Raw genomic sequence first — 18,999 nt, 5'->3', positions numbered from 1 at the left:
GCCGAGGTGGGCAGATCAGGAGGTCAGGAGTTCGAGACCAGCCTGGCCAACATGGTGAAACCCCATCTCTACTAAAAATACGAAAATTAGCCGGGCGTGGTGGTGGGCGCCTGTAATCCCAGCTACTCAGGAGACTGAGCCAGGAGAATCACTTTAATCTGGAAGGCAGAAGTTGCAGTGAGCTGTGATCTTGCCACTGCACTCTAGCCTGGGCGAAAGACTGAAACTCTGTCTCAAAAAGAAAGAAACAAATAAACAAACAAAAACCGTAGGTAGTGTGATCTGATGAACCAAACTCTTGTTCATTTTTAAGGTTGACAATGAGACACCATCTCACACCAGTCAGAAAGGCTCTTATTAAAAGTCAAAAACTAATAGACGGTGGGGAGGCTGCAGAGAAAAGGGAATGCTTGCACACTGCTGCCGGGAATATAAAGTAGTTCAACCACTGTGGAAAGCAGTTTGGAGGTTTCTCAAAGCGCTTGAAACAGAACTACCATTCAACCCAGCAGTTGCATTACTCAGATACCCAAGGGAAAATACATTGTTCTATCCAAAAGACACTCACATGTTTATTGCAGCACTATTCACAATAGCAAAGGCATGGAATCAAACTAGGTGCCCATCCACAGTGGACTGGATAAAGAAAATGTGTTATATATACACCATGAAATACAATGCAACCATAAAAAAAATTCATGTTCTTTGCAGCAACATGGATGCAGCTGGAGGCCATTAACCTAAGCAAATTAACACAGAAACAGAAAACCAAATATGGCCTGTTCTCATTTTATAAGGGGGAGCTAAACACGGGGTACACATGGACACAAAAATGGGAACAACCAACACTGAGGACTGTGGCACGGGGCAGGTAGGAGGGAACACGGGCTGAAACACTACCCATCGAGTCTATGCTCACTACCAGAGTGACAGAATCAGTCATATCCCAAACCTCAGCATCACACAATATAACCATGTAAAAAATCTGCACATGTACACCTTGAATCTACAAAGTTGAAATGTTTTTAAAAATCACATAAAAAGGAACTAACTTGAGAGAATAGATAAATGAATAATGGTTGAAAATACGAACATTCCAATTTCATTCAATCACTGGTTAAAAAAAATGTAAGAACTATATTAGAATCACAACATAATAGAGCCAGAAAGACTTCCACAATGGCCTGGATCACTCTGCTCATAAGCTGGGCTGAGGTCTAAATGGCTGTGAATAAGACCTCTGGTATTCATTTAGGAGAACAGTACAAGAAAAGAAATATAAAGAGATGAATAATACATATAGGACTTATTATACAGCCAATGTGCAATAAAGAGAATGCAAAATTGAGAATAATTATCGAGAATGTAAAAATATTCTTTCACTTTATATAATTCAAATCAGAAGATCCCAAACTTCCATCTTACTAAAAGGTGCTGGGTTCTGACTAAGAAGAGCTCATTGTTTTATAAAGAATGCCATCAAATATGAGAAAAATGTAAACGAATAAAAGGACAATGGAAGTGGTTGATGGAATAAATAAACAGAATAGCAAGGGGAGGCCAGAGACTGGGGCAGTAAGAAATCCCTTTATTAAAAAAAGTCTGTAGGCCTTGCATTTGGGGAGCCCCAGGACGAAGGACTCTCCTTATCTATGAGTAAATATCCATCTCCATTGTGACATTCTGTTAGATTGGTTCATATTCATTTGGGATTACTTTAATTGGATGTTCGTTTAGTCAACAAGTTCCTCTTAGTGCCTGCTCTGAGCCAAGTCCTGGACTAGGCAAGAGCTTCACAGAAATGAATCAGACAGTTCCTGTTCTCCAGGCATTCATAGCTAGTTGCAGCAGCAAGCCTTGTAACAGAGACGTAAAATTAATACAAGGGCTTAGAGGGAAGTATGTGTACAAAATGATGCGGCATTGGAAACAGTGTGGTGGGAGTCATTTAGGGAAGACCCCTAAAAGTTTGAACAAAGCACCCCAAACATGCCAGACTCCCGGAGCATCCAAGGACCCAGCAAAGTTAGCACCCAAATAAGCACTGAAACTATTTTGTTAATGTTTACGTTAGGCGCTTGGAAAGGGAAAGGCGTAGAAACCATCTGCTTCTCTCAAGGGGAAGAGAGGGAGAGCAAGAGTCCTAAACTCCCTAAGGGGATTAAAACAGGAATGAGGTGAAATGAGATGAGGCAAGTGATTTGGAAATGCAGCGGAGGATCAGTGATGCGCCAGCAGGCAGGATGCGCAACAATAGTGAAGGAAATGCCTTCCGACCTCAGCTTTGGGGTTGATTCAAGTTAGCAAGGCAGAGGAGAGGGAAAAGTGCAGTTCCAGCGGAGGGCGGAGCCTAGCAGAAAGGCAGGAAGCAGGGTGCGTCGGGACATGCAGCATGGTGGACCCACGGAGTATGGTGGTTGGCAAGAATGGCAAGGTGAGACCTGGTGCAGTGGCTCACGCCTGTAATCCCAGCACTTTGGGAGGCTGAGGTGGACGGATCACCTGAGCTCAGGAGTTCAAGGCTAGCTTGGGCTACATGCTGAAACCCCATATCTACTAAAAAATACAAAAATTAGCCTGGAGTGCTGGCGGACGCCTATAGTCCCAGCTACTCGAGATGCTAATGGGGGAGAATCACTTGAACCCAGGGAAGTCAAGGTTGCCCGGAGCTGTGATTGCACCACTGCACTCCAGCCTGCGCAACAGAGAGAGTCCCTGTGTAAAGAAAAAACAAAAGGCAAACAGTAACAACAAAAAACTGGCAAAGGCAAGTTTTACTTTTTTTTTTTTCTTTAACAGACTTATTGACGTATAGTTTACACACCATAAAATTTCCCATTGCATGTGCACAATGAATGATGTTTAGTAAATTTACAGAGTTCTGCATCCATCACCAAAAACAAGCTTTGAAACATTCTGTCACAGGTAGAAGAAGGTCGTAACTGCAAGTTGTCCAGATTCCTGGCGTTTTGAACAGAGTTGAACGAAACGCCCAGCAAAGCAAAGAAAGAATGAAGCAACAAAAGAAGGAAAGCAGGGATTTATTGAAAACAAAAGTACACTCCACAGTGGGGGAGCAGCCTGAGCAGTGGTTCAAGGGCCCGAATACAGAATCTTCTTTGTTCCAAACACCCCCTAGAAGTTTCCCATTGGCCACTTCATGCATACTTCGTGTAAATGAAGTGGTAGCCCGCAATCAGTCTGATTGGCTGCAGAAAGCAGCCAACAAGAGGCTGAAGTTACAAAGGTCACACTGCTGTGCAAACATCTGATTGGCAAAGGCAACCAATCAGAGGCTAGGGTGAAGTTAAAAAGTTATACTTCTGTGCAAATGAAGACTGACTCAGCCCACAATCAGTCTGATTGGTTGTGGACGGTAACCATTCAGAGGCTGGAGTTAAGTCACAAAGTTGCAAACGAAGACTTCACTGGTACTCAATCTGATTTGCTGCAGACAGATTTCCCATCTGCAGCCTCCGTCCTTTTGTTACTTAGGTGTGGAAAGTTAGGGTCTTCCTTTCAATTTGGTTCTAGGAAGTCAGGGTGAAAGAGCCTTAGGTTCCCTGCCTCCAGACCCTATTCTCCTGCCTCAATTCCCATCATCCCAAAAAGTTCCCTCGTGACTTTTTGCAACCTTTTCATCCCACTTCTTTCACTTAGCATGAGGGCTTTAAGGTCATCCACACTGCAACAAGAATCAAGCAGTCTCGTAAACCATGGTATAAATACCCCACTTTTTAAATATCAGTTCACCAGTTGATGGACATTTAGCTTGTTTCCATTTTTGACTAGTAGGAATTATGCTGCTGTGAGTATTCACTTACAAGTCTTTGTGTGGACTTATGTTTTAATTTTTCTTGGATTAGAGTTGCCAGATTTAGCAAGTTAAAATACAGGATGCCGAATTAAATTTAAATGTCAGATAAACAATACTGTTTTTAGTATAAACATGTTCCATGCAATATTTTGGACAAACTTATACTAAAAAGTTGTTTGTTTTTATCTGACACACAAATTTAACTGGGCCTCCTGTATTTTATCTGGCACCTCTACTGATACCTAGAAATGATATTACTGGGTTACATAATAGGTTTCTATTTAACCTCTTAAGATACTGCAATCTGTTTTCCAAAGGGAGTGTTTACATTCCAACAATGTGTGAGATTCATCTTTCTCTCATCTTTATTGACACTTACTTGGCTATCTGTCTTTTTAAAAACTATAATCATTTGAGTGTGTGAGGAGTGGTTTCTCATTGTGGTTTTAATTTCATCAAGTCTTTATAAAGAATTATGTTTATTAGCCATTCATATATCTTCTTGGGAAAATGTCAAATCTTTTGACCAATTTTTATTTTTACTTTTTTTGTCACAGTCCTACACATAATTCTTGGTATTCAGAACATCACTTTATCAACTGTTGCCAAATTACCATTTAAACATTAATACCCAAATACAGAATTTAGAACATTATTTTAAATTTTAACTCTACCATCCCCAATCTCTGAGCAATGAATTTGTTCACCAATTTTTAATTGGGCCATTTGTATTCTTATTGAATTGTAAGAGTTCTTTATACATTCTGAATACAAATCTCTTATCAGATGTATGATTTGCAAATACTTTATCCCAGTCTTTGGCTCATCTTTTCATTCTCTTGTTTTTTAAAGCCACAAATATTTTAATTGCTGTGAAGTGCAATTTATCAACTGGTTTTTAATACATTTTGCTTTTGAAGTCCTATTAAAATCATTGCCTAACCTAACATCACAAAGATTTTCTCCTGTTTTCTTCTAGAAGTTGTATAGCTTTAGCTCTTACCTTCAGGTGCGTAATGAGCTGAGGGTCTAATTAACCTTCTCCCTTTTTTCCTTCCTTTTAAAATACAGATATCCAGTTGTCTCAGCACCATTTATTGAAATGACTGTCTTTTCTCCTGTTGAATTATCTTTGTGCATATCTTGAAAGTCCGTTGGTCGTCTGTGAGGGCTTATTTCTGGACTCTTAATTCTGTCCCATTGCTGTATATGACTGGCTGACTGTCCTTGTGTCAATAAACACTGTCTTGATTATTGCGGCTTTACAGTAAGTTTTGAAATTGGGTAAGGTAATTCCTCTAATTCTGTCCACTTCAAAATCATTTAGGATCTTTTAGACATTTTGCATTTCCATGTAAGTTTTAGGATCAGCTTATGAATTTAAAGAAAAATCTTTCTGGAATATTGCTAGGGATTGAATTGAATCTATAGAACAATTTGGGGAGAATTGCCAACATAACACTGTTGAATTCTCTAATCCATGAGCGTGGAAGTTCTCATTTACTTAGATCCTTTGATTTCTCTCGGAAATATTTTTTTCAATTAAATAAATGTGTATTATATTCTATTTGACGCTATTCTTAGTTTACTTTTGAAGGTACTGTTTATTGCTAATATAATGTCAATTTTTAAATATTGATTGTGTATCCTACATTCTTGCTTGCTGAATTTATTAGGTCTCTTAGCTTTTTTTTTTTTTTTTTTTTTTTTGAGACGGAGTCTCACTCTGTCGCCCAGGCTGGAGTGCAATGGTGCGATCTCGGCTCACTGCAAGCTCCGCCTCCCAGGTTCACGCCATTCTCCTGCCTCAGCCTCCCGAGTAGCTGGCACTACAGGCGCCCGCCACCTCGGCCCGGCTAGATTTTTTGTATTTTCGATAGAGATAGGGTTTCACCGTGTTAGCCAGGATTGGTCTCCATCTCCTGACCTCGTGATCCGCCCGCCTTGGCCTCCCAAAGTGCTGGAATTACAGGCGTGAGCCACCGCATCCGGCCAGTCTCGTAGCTTTAAAAAAATTTTTTTTTTCCAGTGGATTCTTTAGAATCTGACAGGTAATACTACTTAATAAAGACAGTTTTACTTTTTTCCCCAACCTAATGTCTTTCTAGTCTTTTTGTAGGGAGAGGGAATAGGGACTGGATAGAACCTCCATGACAACATTGAACAGAAATGATGAGAGGATGTTCTCGACTTGCTCCTGATTTAAGGAGAAAAGTATTCTGTCTTTCACCATCAGGTATGTTGGCTGTGAGTTTTTTACCGATGCCTTTCACTAGGTTGAGGAAGTTGCCTTCTATTGCTAGTTTTCTGAGTTTTCATCACGAATGGGTGCTGAATTTTGTCAAATGTTCTTTCCTGTGGCTAGTTATCATAATAATATGGATTTTACTGTTTCTTCTATTAGTATGGTATAATACATCGATTTTTTATGTTAAATGAAGGATATGACCCATTTGGTCCTGGTGTATAAATTATTTTATCTGTTGTTGGATTCAGTTTCCTAATATTGTGTTTTAAGGGTTTTTGCATCTATCCCCACTGGCTTTAAATACTTTTAAAGTATAGGTATTTAAAAGTGTAAATTTCCCTTTAAGCAGTGTGTTAGCTGTACACTATACATTTTGACATGCTGTACTTCCATTTTCATTTAAAATTTTAGAACTTCCTTTGTGACTTCTTCAATACGTGGGATTTTAGAAATGTGTGATTTAATTTCCAAATATTTTGGGATTTGCAATTTTCTGTTGACTTCTAATTTAATTTAAATATGGTTGGAGAACACTTTCTACTATATTTCAACCCTTTTAAATTCAGTGAGACTTCTTTTATGAAATAGCATGCGGTTTCCCCTGGAGAATGTTCCATGTGCACTAACAAAGAGGGTGCATTCTGTTGGTGGTGGGTGGTAGTGTTAGGACAATTTGGCTGACAGCATTCTTTTATATGCCTGTGATTCTCAGTTGAGTCGTTCTATCAATTATAGATGTCAAAATCTCCAAACATTCAATTGTCCATTTCTCCTCTCAATTCTATCATTTTTCTAATTATTTTGGGGTGCTGTTAGGTGCATATACGTATGTTAACTGTTATATCTGATAAATTGGCTCTTTAAATATCCTCTATTTCCAGTAACATTTCTTGTCTCAAAACCCTCTTTATTAATAGACATTCCAGCTTACAATTACTGTTTGCATGTTTTTTTTTTTGTTTGTTTGTTTGTTTTTTTTTGAGACGGAGTCTCGCTCTGTCGCCCGGGCTGGAGTGCAGTGGCCGGATCTCAGCTCACTGCAAGCTCCGCCTCCCGGGTTTATGCCATTCTCCTGCCTCAGCCTCCCGAGTAGCTGGGACTACAGGTGCCACCACCCCGCCCGGCTAGCTTTTTGTATTTTTTTAGTAGAGACGGGGTTTCACCGTGTTAGCCAGGATGGTCTCGATCTCCTGACTTCGTGATCCGCCCGTCTCGGCCTCCCAAAGTGCTGGGATTACAGGCTTGAGCCACCGCGCCCGGCCACTGTTTGCATGTTACATATTTTTCCATATTTTCACTTTCCAGCTATTGGTCTTTGAATCTACAGTGTGCCTCTGTGAACACCAGGTAGTTGGTTTTCTTTTTAAATCCATCCTGACCATCTCTACCTTTTAACTATTTAGTCCATTCACATTTAATGAAATTATTGGCATGATTACTTATGGCTGCCCTTTTGGTATTTGTTTTCCAAACGTCTATCATTTTGCTTCTCTGTCCCTTTCTGCCTTTTGTGTTAAATATTTCTTGGTGTACCATTTTGTTTTTTTAATATATTTTAAAATTGATGCTTTAGTGGTTACTCCAGGGTCTGCAGTATGCATTTCAATTTATTACAATCTTCTTCAAATTAGGAATAATTAATTCTAATAAAATACAGCTTGGTCCCAATAGAGCTCCATTTCCTACCCACTCCCTTGTGTTATTGATATTACACTGCACCTATACTGTAAACCCAACAGTATGGTGGTGTAATTACTATATAGTCTTACGCGATTGAAAGAAAACTTGTATTTTGGTAGGCAAATATTTCCCCAAGATTTCCGTTCTCTATCTAATCCAACACTGATCTTGGTACTGCTGTGAATGGACCTCGCAGGTAAAACTGACGTTACTAATTAGAGTAATTATCCTGGATTATCCACATGGCCCCTTAAAAGCAGAAGAGGAAAGCAGAAGCATCAGAGAGACAGTGGAGATATGAGGCCGAAGGGGAGATCAGAGAGAAGTGCAAGGATTCAACCCATTGTTGCTGGTTTTGATGATGGAGGAGGGAACCATGAGCCAAGCAATGTGAGTGGCTTCTAGAAACTGACAACCACCCCTAGCCAACCTTACAACCATATGGAGCTGAATTCTGCCAACAACCTCAATGAGCTTGGAAGCCTATTCATCTCCAGCTTCCAGAAAATAATGTTGCCCAGCCAATGCCTTCATTTTGACCTTTTAAAATATGGAGCAGAGAACCATCTTGAGCTCTGTTATGCCCAGACTTCTGAATTACGGAACTCTGAGATCATAAATGGGTGTTGCTTTAAGCCAGGACAGTTGTAGTAATTTATGGCAGCAATACAATCATACAGTCTTTTCTATTTGTACACATATCCACTATTTCCGGTGCTCTTCATTTCATCCTGTGGATTCAGGTTACCATCTGGTGTCATTTATTTTCTGTGTGAAGGATTTAGTATTTCTTGTAAGGCAGATGTCCATGGGCAACAAATTATCTTAATATTTGTCTGGGAATGTCTTTCACTTTTTTTCCAACTTTCAACAAAAGCTCCATATCCTCGTGATGTCTTTATTATAAAGAAAAAAAAATCCCTAAATCCAGCCTTCAAATTGAAGTAATTATCTTTAATGTGAGAGCAATCCTATTCACAAAGCCCCTCCCCAGAGTCAATCAAGGGTTTGGGGACCACATCTCATCATTTTTCCAGTTCTCTTGTCAAGCCAAGTTTTCACCCCCAGGAGACTAACAAATGTGCTGACCCAAAGGCAACAGAGTTCACCTGTAGACAGTCCATCATGCCCCACTGGAAGACCCACACCCCTAAGCATGTGGAGAAAAGCCTCCAGGCACAGAGACACACCTGCAGACAGGAGGACACTCCCCAAACATGCTATAATATTATAACTTGCACTAGGCAGGGTTAGAAAACTTCTAAAGACTCTTGTAACTCAAAGGTTCTAGTTGCCATCTACAGCAGCTACATATGGCATGACTCATTCCAACATACACACTTTATTTTAAAATATGCCACTGGCACTTGGGAAAAATGTAATTTATTTGCACTGCTTCTGTTCTTCTACTGTAGTGTTAGGACTTAACATAAGCATCACTCTTCTATTTCCTATTTACATTTGGAATATTACTACAAATACAATATACAATTTAAAAAACTTATGGGGAAACGCAGCTTATGTTTTTTTCTCCTCTTTACAGGCTTCTCAGTATCATTCGACTTAAATGGAAATTTGTATGTACATTTTCTGTACATATCTTAAAAGGCAGAGATTACACTGATAAAGCCAAAAGAATTCTGCACAAATACAATACAGAAAACAAAAAATACAGATGATGTTATCTGGGGTACAAATATAAACAATACAGTACCATTTGAGTAACTGAGCAACATAATACCCATACTTTATAGAAATAAAACTGCAAACCTGGAGAATGCTCTGACAAATATTAAACATTATATACACAATGAGGTAAATGTACCTTGGTCTCTTGAGAGGTAATTTAAGTTTAAAGCAATTGACATTTTGAAGCATCTCCTTGACATATGAAGAAATATCAAACACCCCATTCCGTTGGCACGTGAAAAAGGGGTATCAAAACATGGTTCATGATATTCAGTTCACAAATCTTGTTAAAAAATAAAAACAAATTCACTGAAGTTCCTTTTAAGTTGTAAGAAACAGGTTGAATGTTATTAACCATATTTTTAAAAGTTTACATTTACAAAACAAGATTGCATAATGGGATTGAAAAGTTTAATGTACTGACAATCATCATAATGTCCTAGAAGTCCAGCATTCTTAAGAGAGAGGGCCCATGGGTATTCCAGTAATCCAAAACAGAGACAAGAAGCTGCAGTACATGTCCAGAGATAATCCATAGTATCTCAAAGTATCTGAGTTGGCATTTTCTGCCGAAGCCTTAACAGAACCATTACTTGGAATCACTACCATTTGGAGCCAGAACACTGCCATGGTCAAGAAACAAACAGTTGACTTACAATTCTTTCAGTGCAAGAATAAAAATAAGCTTTGGATGACGTGTCTAATGGGACAGTGATTTTGTTGTGCACTTTAATGATCTCTTTGCCATCTTGTTTTACGAAACAGCCTATATCTGATAGTTCTCAGACACAGAAAAAAAAGGTAACTCATGCATGGACTACAAAATCGCCAAGTGACCACTTACATTTTGTAATAAGAACTGAAATCTGGGATTCTTGATGGCCATGGCACTGTACACCAACTCAAGGCACTTCTTGAGCACTATCATTATTACAGCAGAATTACAGGCTCAGTTCTTCAGACTTTACCCTGTCTTATAGGGGATACAACTGACCACTGTTTCTGGCACAACTCCCACTGCAGTAGCCACCTTACTGCCATCCCACTCCTCATCCATGGCTAAAGTCAAAGCAGGGGCATCCCAAGCCTCATCTGCTCAATCTCCAAACTTAGAGATCCCTCCCTGCCACCTCTAATGACTAAAGGAAATGGAAGTATGTCCCACAACTTCCATCAGCCATTTTACTCTGGGTCTCCAAAGCTGCTCTTCAGTCAAAAGGCTGTGGGGGAGGCAACGGCCTCTGTGTCAGGGACCAGCAAGCCGGAGAGCAGGTTGCAAGAAACAGCTGGAGACAGAAAGGATGGACCAGGGATGTCTATGCCCCACTAATTCATATTTCCCCCATCCCCATTTCTCCTGGCTATTGACAAAATGAATGTGGACACACAATTTACCAGAAGATGTTTTAGCCAAGTTGAATGTTGGAAGGTGAGCATCCTAGGATGGGCAGTATAAACGACTGTGTTTTTAAATGACAAAATTATTAATCTAATCAGATTTATCTGCAGTTATCGACAGTAATCATGATCCATCCCACCTTTTAAGTTACCTTCATTTTCAATATTAGCCAATTGTGATTTATCAAACCATCCCTAGCCAAAAAAGGAATTAACTGCAATAATATGTAAAGTCAATTTAGAACTAAACTCCAACTTTAAAAAAATTCCCTGATTCATCAAAAGTACATCTTATCCACTTAGGTTAAGAAAAGTATAATCGTAACTCAATCTCTGATTCAGTAAAAAATATCTTCAGCGAAAGTGGGTAACCTTACATGAAAGTGAGAAATCATGTATTACAACTTTAAATCAGACAACTTTTGGTATATCCTTAAAATTATATAAAAATAGTTTTAGTGATAAAATGCATTGGTCCCCTGGATTTCATAAAGCAGATCTGGTAGGCTTAGATATGGCCCCCCTCCCCCCCCCAAAAAAACCCACAAAAAAAGTACCTGATCACAGAATTAGAGATTATTATTAAACAAGTAATATAACACAACTATAAAAACAAACCTCTCAAACTCATTCATTTGCTTCAATGAAATATGGTAACTACAGAAAAAACTCAACTTTGTTGTCAAAATAGTAACCTCTAAGCACTTTTCCCATGTTTTTAAACACATGAAATTGATACTAAATTCCTATGTAATATGTCACTCATTCTAAAATTACTTTGGTTTTAAGACCAAATAGTCTTCCAAATTTATTCTACATATAAGAGATAAGACATTATCAGAATGCAACTCATTCAGTGTAAATGGCCACTTTCTCTTCCTGACCAAAATACTGTATCGGTTATTCTGACCCTGTATCGGGGAACTGATAGCACTATAAAGTCGAAGTCTTGCCTCACAGCTATGAAAGTTTTTCCTCCCCTCAGAATAAGATCACAGTGATAAAAGGACTTCGAAAACTGTAAACACCCTGCAGAGACTTCATAGCATTGGAATTAAAAACCAGTTATTATAAGCTAGTTTCAACTTAATGTGAGAAGACCATGACAAGTTTGCTTTCAATATTTGACCAAAAACATCTGTAAATGGAGAAGAACCTATACTCAGAATGTTCTTTAGCTACCACCTCTCCCAAATATCAAGGGTGCACTGAATGCATTACATAAATTACATGTAAGCAGTTGCAATGTACGCACACATAAGGAAACACTGAATTAAAAGCTGCCTTCCTCAAAGTGTAGCGAGACCTCAAAACCACACTAGCTCTAACCTCAGTTACAAAGACAGAGGATCCACCGAACGTTTACTCCTACATACATAACAAATGTGACTCTCTTGCACATCTGTTATCTATTCAAAGTATTAACTACTTTCGCCTTCCTAGAAAAAGGCCTATTATTTAACATTAACCATATTCTAATTTTCAATGTAATTCATTTCTTAAAAAAATAACAGTCTTTGAACAGATAAAGAAAAAAATGGCTTACAGAATACCACATAACTTTTCACAAGCAGCTAGACAAACTTTCCCTTTAAGAAAAATTAGTCTGTATGCTACAAATATTAAAGTACTATAAGTATCTAGAGTGCCACTTGATTTTTTAAAAGCATACTTGGACAACACAATTAAAATGCAAAAGCTTGATGTGAGAATATTCAAACATGACCATGCTAACAATTTACTAATTAATGCCACTTCATTTCTTTAGTAGCTTAAGCACATTTTGGTAGGAGAAAGGCATTTTCAAAATAGAATACCAAATGACATACCACAAAAACCCTTCCAAAAAAAAAATAGAGAAAGTTTGGGTTACCCAGATAACTAAGCTTTTTGAATTCAAACACTATAGGTTTTTAACATAGAGACTTTCAGCAATTCTACTCATTTCCATTAGAAAGACACAGAAGTGGCACTTACTGGTATAGTACAATCCCATTTTGAAGGCATGTAATGTTCTGATTAAGTGAAAGAACAATAACAGTATACAAAATACAATTGCATAAATTATGTTCCTCACTACTATATGAGGTCATTTTTAGACTCAAGATAAGAGTTTTATAAGTGTTAGTTTTAAGATCCTGAAAAACTATAGAACAGTACATTCAAAGTCTGAATCAAGGAAACTCTAGTGGTTCAGAATCCTCTGAGAATGTACTAACCAGGAGCAAATCACTTTCTTTAATAATAAGAAATGTTTCATCATAACTCAGCAATCCAACTCCTTTGCCCTTAAAGATGATCTCCAGCACAGCAGAGTTACCTAAAGTTAAGACCAGCAATCATCTTTTTAAAAAACAAGTTTTGTTAATAAAAAATAAAGGTAGACTACACAACATTTTGTAACTGTCCTGGGAAAGAAGCGTTCATAGTGCACAGAAAGGACCCACACGGCTGTTTCCTGGGTCCAAAGAAATCCTGGGAAGTTTTTAATTGACTTTATTATACTGCTGCAAAAGGAAGCAACATCCTTCTGTTCCCTCTCAGTGAGGTAGAACAATTGACCTCCCAAATTAAAACCCAGGAGCAGATCTGAAGAAAAAAGTAGAGTTCAGGCAAAATCGTAGAATTACATTTTGATGCCTTCCTGTTGACTGAGTTGTGATAATGTTTTCTTAATCCGCAATGCTGTAAGCCTAGCTGCTCCGTTGGCATACCAACATTCTCTCATAATTTTAGCCATTACTCTCAAGGCCTACAAGAAAATACAATAAAAAAAAAAAATATTAATGCATGCACCATTTTCCATTGGTCTGGATAAGAATTTTTACCTGTAAATTTTCTTTTTAAATGCCATATACACTTTGTTGTTGTTGTTAAGCACTGTTTGTAATAGCAAATGAGTAGAAATTTCACAAATTTCCATCAATAGGGTACTGATGCCAGTGCTGGAAAGCAGGCAGACAAAGAGTAACTCACTTAGCAAACCTGAAGAGGTCGAATCCTAAACCAGAGCTGGGCAAAGCAAAGAAGAAATCTGACCTCACACTGAAATTTTAAGTTTGTACTTTGAAGTATCCAGATCAAATTTTTCTTTTTTTTTTTTTTTTTTGTTGAGACAGGGTCTCACTCTGCCGCCCAAAGTGGAATGCAATGGCATGCCCTCAGCTCACTGCAGCCTGGGCTCCAACAATCCTCCCACCTCAGCCTCTGGAGTAGATCAAATCTCTAAAAGACAAAATCTAGCAGCACTCTCATTTGTTAAAGTATGTCACATGCAAATTCCTTGAGCATGCTGAAATACATTTTATTTGGGCCTGTAGATGTGATTTTGTTGGAGGTAGCAAGCTCTCTTGGTTATCAGAGGTTCTGCTGAGTCCTACAGCAGTTTAAGATGTAAAACTAACTACTGAACTGAACAGCTTTTTATAGCCTTTTTAAGCTACAAACCTTCAAACCTGGAGGAATATGCCCTGCTTCACCAATATTATAATAGTAACAGCTAGCAACTAAGGAGAGGTTAAATAAAATTCATCTTACGAATCTTTAAATTTACAATTACAAAAACATTTCTAAAACTTGTTGTTAGAGCTGAGGCTGAGAAGCTCAGACACTGATGGAAAAAAAGCATTTTCCCTAAATTCCTGGTTAATGGTCATCTGGGCAATCAGATGAATAAAACGGAAAATCACTCGAAACACCTTTGTAATCGCCTTATCTGAGTTCCTCACCTTACAAAGGGACATTAAGGTTCAGAGAACTAAAGTGATTTGTTCCAAGTCAGACCCTTGAAATGGTAGTCAGGCTGGTCTAGAATACAGGTCTCCTAATTCCTGTCCAGCAACTGTCTACTATTCTGGGTTGCCCTGGCTGAAGGGAGGCATTCATTTAAAAAGTATGTGCCTTAGTTTGCCCGGCAGACCTAAAACTATGTTCTGATACACTAAAGGCCACTGCAAATGTTCCACGGCCCTTTCAATGTGCTTGCAATTGAATATGAGAACCAAATTATTCTGTTTTTACACATTGGTTTGACTGCTATGAAAAAGAAACTTCTTAAAGAAAAGCAGCAAACTTTTGCTTACTAAGCAGAAGTTGTTTAGAAAATTGCCTAATATCAAAAGGAAATACTCACTTCGCAGCTCTGCCATCTGTTTGGGATATTTGGCCTTAACTTCTGTTCACAAACAACTTTTCTCATTTCTTCCACTGATGGGTCAGAAGGTACAAGATCATAATAAGGCAGCTGGTAATCTTCATGAATTCCTGTATCAGTTTAAAAAAAATTAATTTTGATGAATTTATTCAGCGAATGCCAAGGCATTAAAAAGATCACCTGAGAGGCCTATTACAGTGTCTTATTACTAAAGTAGGGAGGTGGAACAGAGATTACAGCTTTCTCTATCTCATCCAAATCTGTATCAACAAGTCACTTCCCTGAGTTGACATTCTGCCCATACCTTGAAACTAAGTATTGCCATGAGATCAATAAAGCCTATTTGAAATGACAGTAAACTGTGAGCTGTGACCACCAGATTGACATTTTCCCCTAGAACCCTACTGTGCAGCAAATGAGATTCTATTCTGTAAGTGCACAGGCTCTCACTTGTACAGGGATATATAGACCCTATCAGTGAGACACGAATCCTATGAGGCAAGTTTAAGGTGCAAGTCCCTTTCTCTACTTGCATCTGTCCATAATATATCCTATTTACTACAATACAGAGAAATACTCTGTCCCTCACTGCTTCAAACACCTAAGGCACTAAGGTCTCAGCCAAGCCCAGGTCCCCAAGCCTAAGAGACTGTTTCCTGAGTAAACATTATAAGTACTCCATCTAAAACGCTAGAAGTTAAGACAAACTAACTCTAGAAAACAACACAATGGTAACATAATTGTATTCTGTGTACATAATCTATAACTATCAAGTTGGAGAAAATAACCTCAATGTCAAAGAAAAAAAATAAATTTGACACCCAGGTACATGCTAGAAACAGCTTCCTAGGTGAGCCTCTCAAGCAGCTGTCCATTCTAAAGAACTATATTCTAGTATAACAAGGGTTTGGGTTCTGATGAGTCTCAAGATTCAAATGGAAACAGGAAGAGAATACACTAGGCTAGAGCTGTGCATGTGCACACCGTGGCACTGTCCCCTCCCAAAGGTTTCATCGCCTTTGTTTTCTCTGGCACTCGGTGATGTCCTGTTTCAGGTAATGGATTGTGCATAATTTCATTCAATAAAAAAAGAAGACAATTCTCGAACAACTTCTTCTGCTCATGACAAACTGTTGGGGGAGAGGGGAGCAATTTACCACCAATGGAACATCGTCGAGCAATTTCCCAGAATACTAAGCCCATTGCATAGATGTCAGCACGTTTGAAGGATTCAAAATGTTTCATATTTATGGAATCATCGAGAACTTCAGGGGCCATGTACCTAAAAAAAATGTGCAAAAAGAACTTTGAAAATCATCCCCTTACTGCCACATTTTGATGAACATCCTTTCAGACATTTCTCTATACAGACATATATACAAAATATTACATAACAAATATTAGACTCAAGAAAAACATTAAATATCCACACTGGTTTGCACATTAATGATGTCAACTAAATCCCACAAAACGCTAAAATAGCAGTTTCACACTATCTGCCTCATGATCTTGGTTTCCAATGAAAGACATATACAACTATTGTGACTGTTAAGGGTGTCCCAATGTACACCACCTATACATGTACTAGGTAGAAACCATGCATTTTAATCTAGAAGTCTTCTCACTGAGGATGAAAGGAAGGGCAGGAATATACTCTAGGGAAAAAAATAATAGACACAGAAGAATGCCAGTCCTCATACTGAAGCTTCAAATACCTATGAAAATTATGGGTCAGGACCCACAGAGACCTGCAGCAACCACTGTCAAGGACCCCTTAGCTGGCTTGATAGTTTAGAGTCCCCAGGGAATCCAGAAATCTCAAAATTATACATAAAATTTGAATAGACTAATGCTGCTGGCTCTCCAGCTCTCTCCAAGGCCAAGGAAGTAGTTTGAAGAAATGCTGTGACAGCATGTGATAAGGGCTTTGGGTCAGAAATGCCCAGGTTCAAATCTCAGCTCTTCGGCTTATCATCCACATGAAGCTGACTGTATTATTTAACCTCCTCCAGGTGGTTTCCTCGTCTGTGAATTAAGGGTAACAACACCTACCTAATTAAGTTCTTTTGAAGACTCATGGACTCAACAAATATCTACTGAGGATCTACCATGTATTAGGCACTGTGATGGATGCTGGGAATACAAGGCTGCTCTCAAGCAGCTTGCACCTAATAGAATATACAGGCAAATAAATAAACAGTTACTACATAATGCATAAGTGCCTCAATGGTCCCAGTTTAGTGTGCTATGACAGCCCCCGGCAGGGACTCCTAATAGTCTTGAGAACCAGAAAAAACTTCCTACAGGAAAGGTGGGTATGAAGCTGAGAAACAGTAGGGTAAAATACGCTCCAGGAGACAGCATGTGCAAAAGTTCTAAGAAAGCAAGAAAGGCATATTTTCAGGAACTGAAATATGAAAATAGCAGGGCTAGCTATAGCACAGTATTTGAGAAGGGATTAAATGAGGTAATACAAGTAAAAGATCTATCAGACGATTGGTACATAGTAGGTGCCCTATAAATGTTAGTTACTACTGTAATTATAATTAACATGCCCACTGATATTTTCTGGAAGGGCAACATTTCATTAGCAGGCATCTTTTTAAGTCAGGTAACTTTGGCTTCAGAGCAGGCAAGACCATGAGATCTTCTTGCCTGTTGGCAATCTAATAAAGTACAAGTTTAAGCTGAGTTTCAGCAATGATATGTATACATGAAAGAGAAGGGAAAAAAGGTGATTTCAGAAGATATTAAATATAGTTGTTCAAAAGTATACCTTTTTGTTCCCACTCTGTGGTTTGGAGCAATATCAATGGTATCTGTGGCTGAATCGTGTCTTACTGCCAGTCCTAAGTCTGCAATACAGCAAGTTCCATTCTTCTTTACCAAGATATTCTTTGATTTCAAATCTCTATGAGCAATGGCTGGCTTTCCTAAAGAATCAAAAATTAAACATGACTGCTTAAAAGGTAGTACCAATCACAACTCACACCTTTAGGTTCAAAAGTCTCTTCTCCTGACCCAAATTATCAAAGCATTTCAGCCCACATGACCGACAATACCTATGGCATTATTAAACTCAAGAGAATCACTACACCAAAAGTCGCTGAAATTGTATTTCTTTAAAGAAAATGTGGACAATAACATGCTTTAAAAGATGAACAACTCAAAGACTGGGGCAAAAAAAGTTATCGGTTTATCTGTTGGTGCCTCAAGAATTCTTTTTAAGAAACTTAGCCATAGACTGATATTCCAGCAGCCCAGGAACCAAGCATGTAGATCATCACTTCCCTATCAACTGGAATGTACTCAGTATTAAGTGTATTATCTTTGATACTAACCACTAGAAAATGCGTTATTAAAAAATAATAATTATAGTGTGGAAAACTTGGAACCTTCATATACACTGCTGGCAGGAATGTAAAATGGTACAGGCACTTTAAGAAAACAGTATGATAGTTCTTCAAACCATTAAATAGAGTTATCATATGATACAGTAATTCAACTCCTAGGCATATACCCAAGATAACTAAAAACATGACACTACATAAAAGTACACAAATGTTCATTGCAGCATTAGCTACAATGGCCAAAAGAAGAAACAAACCAAATGTCCATCAACAAATGGATACATGACAAACGGTATATCCATACACTGGAGTATTACTCAGCCATCAAAATGACTGAAGTGCTCATACATGCTACAACATAAATGAACCTTGAAAACATGCTAAGTGAAAGAAGCCAGTCACAAAAGACCACATATTGTATGATTCATTTATATAAAATGTGCAGAATAAGCAAATCTATAGACAAAAAGGAGCAGATGTTGCCTGGGGCTAAGGAGTTTGCGGGGAAAGGGGAGTGACTGCTAGTGGCTACGGGGTTTCTCTTTGGAGTGAAGATATTCTAAAATTGACCATAGTGTTTATTGGTTATACAACTCTGAGCATTCTAAAAACCACTGAATTTTATACTTTAAGTGGGTGAACTGGATGATGTGAATTATAACTC

At 38.4% G+C, this 18,999-nt stretch overlaps 1 protein-coding gene across 2 annotated transcripts in view; it reads right to left on the bottom strand.

Annotated features, from left to right (window-relative positions):
• Positions 1 to 8,576: 8,576 nt before the first annotated feature.
• Positions 8,577 to 18,999, bottom strand: part of TGFBR1 (transforming growth factor beta receptor 1) — a 50,059-nt gene continuing 39,636 nt past the window's right edge. Inside the window, exons 6-9 of one of the 2 annotated variants that reach the window (XM_030919453.1) lie at positions 17,762 to 17,918; positions 16,143 to 16,267; positions 14,965 to 15,095; positions 8,577 to 13,584 (exon numbers count right to left, since the gene is read on the bottom strand). In XM_030919453.1, the coding sequence (XP_030775313.1) occupies positions 13,459 to 13,584; positions 14,965 to 15,095; positions 16,143 to 16,267; positions 17,762 to 17,918 (539 nt within the window). In that variant the 3' untranslated portion in view covers positions 8,577 to 13,458. The remainder of the gene's footprint in view (positions 13,585 to 14,964; positions 15,096 to 16,142; positions 16,268 to 17,761; positions 17,919 to 18,999) is intronic. The other variant, XM_030919454.1, reaches the window with a different exon arrangement.

The sequence above is a fragment of the Rhinopithecus roxellana genome, chromosome 16 (assembly GCF_007565055.1).
Source record: "Rhinopithecus roxellana isolate Shanxi Qingling chromosome 16, ASM756505v1, whole genome shotgun sequence".
In the NCBI taxonomy this organism is placed as follows: Eukaryota; Metazoa; Chordata; class Mammalia; order Primates; family Cercopithecidae; genus Rhinopithecus; species Rhinopithecus roxellana.
This window is presented reverse-complemented; position numbering and strand designations above follow the sequence as displayed.